At 54.0% G+C, this 8,678-nt stretch overlaps 1 protein-coding gene across 1 annotated transcript in view; it reads right to left on the bottom strand.

Annotated features, from left to right (window-relative positions):
- Positions 1-8,678, bottom strand: part of EPHA8 (EPH receptor A8) — a 78,413-nt gene that overhangs the window by 47,113 nt on the left and 22,622 nt on the right. The window contains exon 2 of the mRNA XM_014519755.2: positions 8,265-8,329. Within this exon, the coding sequence (XP_014375241.1) occupies positions 8,265-8,329 (65 nt within the window). The remainder of the gene's footprint in view (positions 1-8,264; positions 8,330-8,678) is intronic.

Here is an 8,678-nt window from a genome sequence, read left to right as displayed (position 1 = left end):
AATTAATAATAATGAGAAGACAATAACGAGAAGACCGTCCACCCAGGTCAGGACCCGTCTGAGAGGGAGCGGGAGGCATTCGGCGTCACTCAGGTGCCGTGCTCCTGCGGCACCAGGGTGGGATGAGATCCCCTCTCCCTGGGCCTGCAGAAGTGCTCGGCACCTGGAGAGAAGCCCAGGGATCTAGGACTGAAAAGGTTTTTCTGTTTCACCTTAATTACAGGATCTATGGCCTCTTCTTCCCAGGGAGAGGAGTCTCTGACCATCTGCAGATTTGACTTTGAATGGCTGGGGCCTGATGAGGTGGTGATAAGGATCAGCTCAGTAATGAAGGCGCCACACATTCACCTGGCCTCCTCAGCCCCGCTCGTGTCCGCCTGCTCGTGGCTGCTGGTTTGAAGTGGCTTTTATTAAATGAAGCTCAGCTCGTCCCCATCACTGCGGTAAGATCCCCTAGTGAGACGAAAATGAGGACATCATAATTAACGTGGCGAGCGCGTGGAGGGGGAGCGAGATTCCATCTGTATTCAGGGACTTGTCTAATAGTTTAAATTAAAGTCAACACAAGTTATAAAAAAAAAATTTACCAGATTATAAAAGGCGAAAGATGCAAATACCAGATATCCGTGAGGCTGAGCAAGGTCTTAGAAGTCTCCCGGGGCCTGTGCTGAGCAATGGCGTGGGGGGAAAGAAGTGGAGGGGAACAAAAGCAGGCAAGGAGAAGCAACTTTGTTCACTGGAAGGGCCTGGCATTGCTGCTTTAAATGACAATCCTCCAAACAGCTCCCTTGCCCTGGCTTTGTGGAGCCAGGGACGACAGGCTTTCCGAGCCCGGGGTCACTCGCACGGGGCGCACCGAGCCTACCCTCTTTGCCCTGCCCAGCAACAAGAGGCTTGTGCTCCCCCAAAAAGATCCAGACCTCTCCTCCTTCGTGAGTCCAAGTGTGGAGCTGCGACTGCTTCCCAGGGGCCACCGTCCCCCAGCACCGCTGTCAATGATGGAGAAAAAAAACCCCATTATTGTAGCAATAAAGCGTTAAATGGGGTTTTTCATAGAGATTATCCCCATGAAATCAGTCACTGCAATGTCTAACAAGGGATTTGTTAGGCAGTTAACTACCCTGAGCTCTACCTCAGGTCATTAACTGCTGGTACTGACCAGTACCCGGGGAATTAGCAAACAGCGGTGCACTGGCTGAACAAGCGCGGCTGGGGGGGGCACACGCTTATCTGCAGTACCAGTTTAAATTTGTATCTTCCAACGTGCCTTTCCTATGGCTCCGTCTTTAAATAAATGTTAGTTGCACTAGGGCTGTTCTTCTCCTTGTCCTGGCGCCTGGATCCTTCCAGGCAGAAAGCCTCTGTTCTGCAAGAGAGGCCCAGGTAAATCACGCCAGGAGACAAGGATGGGAAAGTAACACTCAGACCCAGGCCGAGGAAGATGCTCCTCTCTCACCGTGTTGCCTAGGGCAGGATTGTCCATGGCTCTGCCGCGCGTCCAGACCCCAAGGCTCATGTGTCCAATCTACCAGCAGGGAACCGGTGTCCGAGTCCTCTGCTAAAAGGCTACAAGCAACGCAGCTGGTGTCTCCTGCATTTTGAAGGGGGCTGACAGTGGGTCTGACAGGGGGTGTTGTCCCTGCAGGCAGAAAAGCAATTTTATATTAAGCCTCAGCTCTCAGGAACATTAAGCTGCCCATGCTGAGAGCAGGTGGGATGGTTTGGAGTGAGAACACAGGCTAGGGACTTCTTTCCCTCTTCTGTGAGTTCAAAGACAATGCTGAGCCTCATACAAACACTTGGAGACTTAGAGCCAGGCTACGCGGGGCACGGACCGACAAGAGTTGGAGCAACATGGAGCAGAGAATGATTCAAACATAGAAAAACCCTCCATGTTTAACTTGGGACGGAGGCGTGTTACACCTGGAGCGGTTTTGCTATGCGCCAGTCGTTCCCACACAGCGATTAGGACATCCCAGCTGTTGCCCTTTTGCCAGGGCTCCGAGCACTCCTGTGTCCACATCTGGATCCAGAGGTGCTACGGTCTAGGGCAGCGGCAGGCAACCTTTTCTGGGATGACCCGCCCCGGGTCAGCAGGAGGTGGATGGGCAGGTGCTGGGACCCACTTGATGCCTGCGCTTCTCCCTGCGGCGATGGGGGAAAAGCACCCACAGCCGAACCTCCCTGCCACTGAAAGCCACTGAGGTCCCATGTCCATAGGCTGAATCCAGTGGTCCTGCAGGCCACATCTGGTGCAGAGGTCATCGGTTGCCAAGCCCTGGCCCAGCAGCAGCTGATAGGAAAGCCTGGTTCCTAACAGACAGGCCTTTCCAGGCTTTCTCTGCGGAGAAGCCAGGATGCCGCCTTCCAGAAGTGAAGGGCCACGTTAGAAGACAGTGGGGCGGAGGCAGATGCTATAGCTGATCTGGGGATAGAAACATCCAGATCCCAGGGTTTTCACCCAGGTGCCTTTCATCAGCTTGTTATTCGCAGCAGTAATACACACATACTGCACAAAGAGTCCCCTTCGGGCACAGCCGGCTCGTGTTTGGTCTCCGCTGGTTGTTTAAGCAAATTTGGTGCAATTGCACTTGATGCATTTTAATTATTGCAGCGTGAGGAAAAGGTGTTTTTTTGCTAATGGTCTTTGCTGGGAGCCCTCCAGAACAGCTCTTCTTGGGGAGCAGAAAAAGGCCCCGCAGCAGAGCAAGGAGAGAGGTTCAGGGTGTGGAAATCTCCATACCTCCTCTCCCTCCCTCCCAACAGCACAGCCAGAAAAAGAGTGACAGAGAATAAGGCACCTGCCACTTATCGGGACATCCATCTGGAAAACAAACGATTTCTGCCGAGCAATGCACTGCAGGTGCCGCGCTCCTGGCTCCCGAGCCAGCCAGCCGCCCAGATACGATCAAGGCTCCGCACCCGCTCTCAGGACGGGCCCTGCCCTCGCTCAGCATCCACCCCTAAAAGCGAACGACGGTAATCTCTGCATTTCCCCAGCAACTCGCAGTGCTTTGCAAACGTTAATTGACTCGGGCCTGCAGCCTGCCTGACACGGAGCAGGCAAGTATCCCGAGCCCCGCTGCACGGAAAGGGATCAAGAGGTGAAGCATTTTGCCTGAGGGTGAGTGGCAAAGCTGGGATCACCTGCTCTCACCGCTAGACTGTGCTCCTCTCTGGGGGCCAAGTACATGCACCCGTGGTAAAGTGGAGGGAGGTTGCCCAGCAAGACGTCCTCACTGCATGTCATCCAAGCACCTGCCCCTCAGAGGTGGTGGGTCAGCGGGGACATTACAGAGAGCAACTTCCCACTTTCCCCCAGACAGACCATTGCATGGCGAGGGATCCAGCACTCTCCAGTTGGGAACAAGGCAGACCGGGCCTGAGCTGATGGCCTGGGAAGGAGCGCAATCCCATTGGGCATGCTCGGGGCGTAACAAAGCTATTAGCACAGTCGCACGCATCCGACATGGCAGCATCTCCGTGCATTGTGCCCTGGGGCCCGAGGGGGAGGCTGCTGTCAGGCCCCACCGGACCTGGCAGGCGGGCTGCAGAGGAGGTCACGGGGAGCGTGGGAGACTGCTGCGCCCCGCTCAGGGCGCTCCCATCATCGTTAGCATCACAGAAATCATGCACCCTTGTTAGATACGTGGCGCCTGAACACAATCGTTTCCTGTTGGACTCGGTAAATCAAAGCCGGCGGTACAATAATTATTAATAACATGTTGACTCATCTCATCAGCATTAATTAGTCAGTGGAAAGTCAATGTGCAGAGGGATGGAGTGTGGGGTGGGGGGACGACTCTCTGATTTGACAGGTCAAATGCCACGTGGGCCAAGAGGAGGGAAGGGTGAAGGGGGCACGGGGCGCTTTCCTGGAGGGGGCTGGCATCGGATGAAGGGGTCTGCTCGACGCAGGTGAGGCCTTTAATTATGATGCAAAGGGGCAGCGCCACTGTGAATCTCTTGGGAGCACTCTGAAGTCGTCATTAAGAGGAGCTGAGCCTGGAGGGGGGCAGAGCTGCTCCCCGTGACCCTTCCCCACTTTGGACTTGTCATGCAAGTGGAGGGCGATGAGCCACATTTAAATGCTGGCTGGATTGTGACAGGCAACACCCAGGAGTTGCTCATCCAGAGGAACGTCCAGCTGTGCCACACACCCCCTGCCCTCCTCGCGGTTGGAAGAGCTCACAGCTGGAGTGACCTGGCCTGAGGGCAATGACCCCACGGGCAGCTTCTGAGCCTCAGCCCACCACCTGCAGGCAGACGCTCCCAGCAGAAGGAAGGAGGCGGGTGGAGGATGGAGGCAGCTGTCTGCAAGGGGAAGGGGAGTACTGTGCAGTACATTGGGGCCAGGGGTGTCTCGGGACCCGTTGTTTGAGGTGCAGGGCGGCCGAGCGGTTAAGGGGATGTGCAATGGGCTGCAGGCAGGAGCTCAAGTCCTGCTCTGCACTTGAACTGAAGGCTCCCCATACGTAAGGGAGGCACACTTGGACTGGGAGGTCCAAGGTGGTCAGATAGGATGCTAGCCATGTCCCTCTGCTACATGCTGCCAGCTGCCGGGGCTGGTGCAAGTTACCCACGCTAGCCCAACGTGGCAAAGGCTCAGGGGTGGAGGTGGGGGGGCATTTTGACTTTTATCTGGGCAAGGGTACCTTGAGCTTGGGCTATTAGATGGCTGCACCCCCACAGCCACAGGTCTCTCTGGGCTGCAGCAGTTTGAATTCAAACTCAGCCTGAGTTTGAAGATGCAAGGATCCTCTCACACTACAACTTCAATCCTGGCCCCAAGTCTGTTCTGCATGAACCACAGCTCCTGGGCAGGTGAATCAGTCACAGATTCCTGCCAGGGGATGGCATTGCTCTGACCATGGCTCCTGGATCAGCACGTCCTCTCGAGCTCTGCCCGCTGCACAGCTCGGCGCCTCGTTTTCCTCACGCCCCCGCTGCTATAGCCCCCTGCTCATGCCAAGCGGCTGGTGGACGCCCCTTGGCAGGTGTGTTCCTGATGTGCTAGGAAAGCTCAGAGCACAAGTCTTGGACATGGCATCAGTTGGGTACCACATCACCCATCAGGTTCAGCCTCAGGAGGAGGCAAAGCTCCCTGGGACATGGAGAAACATTAGCCGTTTGGTGCTCAGAAGCAGGACAGCCCTGATTCGGGTCTGCCCTTTCTCTATCCATCAGCACCTCCTCCGAGTACATTCGGGATGAACGTGAGCACGACTGCCGCACTGTGAGCTGGACTTGGTGTGTTGGTTGTCTCGGGCACACCCCGATCAGTCCACCTGGGAGACTCTGGAGGAATTTAAGCACTGCCTTGTGTATGGATCACAACTGAGCTTAAACAGGACCAGGTGCGTAGGGATCTTTGCAGTTCAACACACCGGTGCCTAATGAGTTTTGTGGCTACTGGACCAGGGGTTCTCAATCTTTTCTTATGATATAAGTGGTTATTGCAAGTCCCATTTTAGCATAGACTTTGCCAGTCTAGATCTGACCCCTATAAGCCTCACCTGGATAAAGCACCAGGGAACATAGTGGGGAACATGGTGGCAAAGGTGGGCTGGGAAAGATCTGCCATGCTTCATAGTGACATAGTCCAAGGTCTGTCTATTTAGCATCCTTAGGGGAAGGCTAAGGATGACCTGTTCCTATACATGGAGCAAAACTGTGGTAACGGGCACTCTAGTATAGCACACAAAGGCCTAACAAGATCCAGCGGCTGGAAATTGAAGCGGGGTGAATTCAAGCTATAAAACAACAGCAAATATGAATAGTGAGAGTTATTCAAACATCTTGCCACAAGGTAGGGGAGGTTCTCTGTTACTGGCGATTTGCTAGATCAGAACGGGATGTTTTGCTAGTTCAAACAAGAGCTCCCCCCAGGAGGGCCGGTGGCCTGGTGTCTGCAGGGGGCTCAGAGGACATGATCGCAGCGGTCCCTTCTGACCTGAGCATCTGTGAACCTGCTGGGCTTCCAGGACACTCCTCCTTACAGTGTCTGTGTGGTACAATTACTGCTGAGCTAATCGTTTAGTATTTTACAAATCGGATAATGTTTCATAAAATCTCCTTGCCCTTATTAGAAAGAATTCACAGCTCTGATCACTCCTTCTCAAACAGACACAGCGGGGACAGCAAGGCTCCAGCAACAGATCGATGGAAATGATTACAGGCCAGGAAAGATTTCTGTCCGAGAAGGAGCTGAAAAGATTAGGGCCATTTAGTTTGGAGAGGAGACAAAGAGGAGACATGAAAAAACAACATGCGAGCAGAGGCCCTGACACATCCCCATTCCTGGAAGATGTAATCTTTATGCTATAGATTGTGTTGTGTCGTGGGATTGGTTGCTGAAGGCTTGCGGGAGGGTTTCTGCTCCCCAAATGGACAAGGACAAGTCTTACGGTCAGGTTCTGGGCTCCATTTCAAATGACCCTTTTGCAAATGCTTTGCTCCAAGAGTCTTTGTGGAACCAGCCTTGGCTCTGCAAATGCTTGTGGGGGGATGAGGCAGAGGAAGGGCAAAGGTAGGTGGTTCTGGGTAGCTACCCACACCGCTCCGAGGCTGCAGATGACCACCCTGCAGCCCATCCCCCTGCAATGCAAGGCTGGGCTTGCCCTTGTCCCCTACACAAGAGGCCACAACTCGCTCAGTATTTGTTCCATGCTAGGCAGCATTGCAGCTATGCCCGTCTAAGATGAGACTACACCATCCCTCCAAAGGCACGCACCTTGGTGCAACAAGGAGTGAGAAGCTATTCAGCCTGCAAGGGGGTATAATACCCCAGCAAACACCCAGTGTCATTAAGCCTCAAGGCCTCATGATAGCACACAGCTCTCCAAACCCTGTTGCCAGGACTTGAGTCTGATTTTGACCAACACAGCACTGGCTAGCTGGCCAGATGCATCTGTGGTAGCATGGCAGCCTGGAGAGCAAGGACATAGGCTGCAAGCTACTGCTGAGAAACCACCAGCTACAGGAAGCAAAGAGCAGCGAGCAGATAAATTGGTGTCAGTTTGTGTTTCAATCCCATGCCGAGCCTAATAAAAAAGGTGCATCTTGGAGAGGGGCACTGGGCGTATGGGTGGGAAATGGTAAGAGGGTAGCAGGATTTGTGTGAACACGTAGAGTATGTGTGCCAGCATTAGAAGCCGGGGCTGTGAGCATGTGTGTGTTGTGCATTGGGTGTGGGGGGCGGGGGGGTGTCAGATGCATGAGCCAAAAGTAGAGCCAGTGAGTGAGTACAGGTCTATGTGGAAGGGAAAGGACGTGTGTTTGGGCTTGTGCATGCAGGCTTTTGCTCTGCGTGCGAAGGCGTGCACAGGCATGTATTTGTGCTAGGGGTGCAGGCGTGTTTGCACATACATTTGGTGCATTTGCATGTACACACAAAGGCTGCAGGTTACACTGTTCCCAGCTGCGGGAAGAAATGGATGGATAAATGACTGCCGAACTTACAGGGAGGCTATAATCCCTCAAGGTATATCAGAGAGCAGTGCTGTTGGTATGTGGTTACCTTTTAGGACTAACAGTTTTCTGGCAGATACACATCTCTGCAGCTGTATTAGCACAGATAAACAATGGCATCCTGGAGCTGATGAGATCCTGGGAGTAGCTCCAGCCTGCCGGTGCCTGAGCTCTAGCTCATGCTACTTAAATGCTGCCGGTGGACCAGCACCACCTCTCCCAGCAAAGGATTCCTGCTACTGCCCAGTATCCAGTACGTGCGTGTAGGCATGGCCATTCCTTCTGCTGGCTGCTACAGTCCCTCCCGCAGCTAGTGCCCCCCCGGGGTCGCTTCCAACCCTGCCAACAGAGCTGCTCGCTGGAGACGCGGAGCAGCAGAAGTGAGTGTGCTCGGACAGACAGCTTCCCCGTGGCATTTGCCGTCTGTGGCCAGCAGCTGTGGTGACAGAAGCAGCCTAATTCAGACCAGAGCTTAGATGACCGTCAAAGATGACACCAACTTGCAGCTTGGCACAGCACCGCTCAAAGAGGGCTGAGGAGGGATTGCCACCACGCATTACTGCTGCCCAACCCACCTGCAGCCTGCAGGAGACATCCCAGGGAAATGGCATTGTGCTCCAGCAGGAGCAAGCAAACTTTGCCAAGGTCACTTGCAGACTAATTTTGTCAGGAAGCAGACACGGGCATTTCTCCTTTGGGTACACCCAGCTCGCCTGTCATGAGCCAAGGCTGTGTGCACTGTACACCCCAGGATCTGTTCTGTTCACCGTGCTGGGCAAGAGCCTCATACTTACCCCATGCGCAGGGTATGTGAGCCAGCCCCAGTCCCCGGGGATCGTCGATGTATCTAACAAGTTCACTGAAAAATAAAGGAAAAAAAAAAATCACATAAAAAAATTGCTCCCCTTTAACAAACGGTCAGGAAGAAAGCACAGTCCAAGCTACGCTGTGAGGCTTTCTGCAAACAGCGTGCTTACATCCCGCATAAAAGAGCGTGCTCACAACCCTTCCTCCATGCTCTTCAGGACACCTAAACCAGGCTCGTACCTCCACAGTACACCCACCGACACTTTGAGGCTGTGCAAACACCCCCTCGTCTCCCCCAGCAGCACTCACCTGTACCATTAAGCTGCGTGCAAGGTGTGTACACCCACACGTGCAGCAAGGCAGCGTGCTCCTACCCCCAAGTCACACACGCCTCTACCGAT

This window comes from Alligator sinensis, unplaced genomic scaffold, assembly GCF_000455745.1.
Source record: "Alligator sinensis unplaced genomic scaffold, ASM45574v1 scaffold512_1, whole genome shotgun sequence".
Lineage (NCBI taxonomy): Eukaryota > Metazoa > Chordata > Crocodylia > Alligatoridae > Alligator > Alligator sinensis.
The sequence above is the reverse complement of the archived record's forward strand: the minus strand, read 5'-3'. Positions and strand labels throughout refer to the sequence as shown.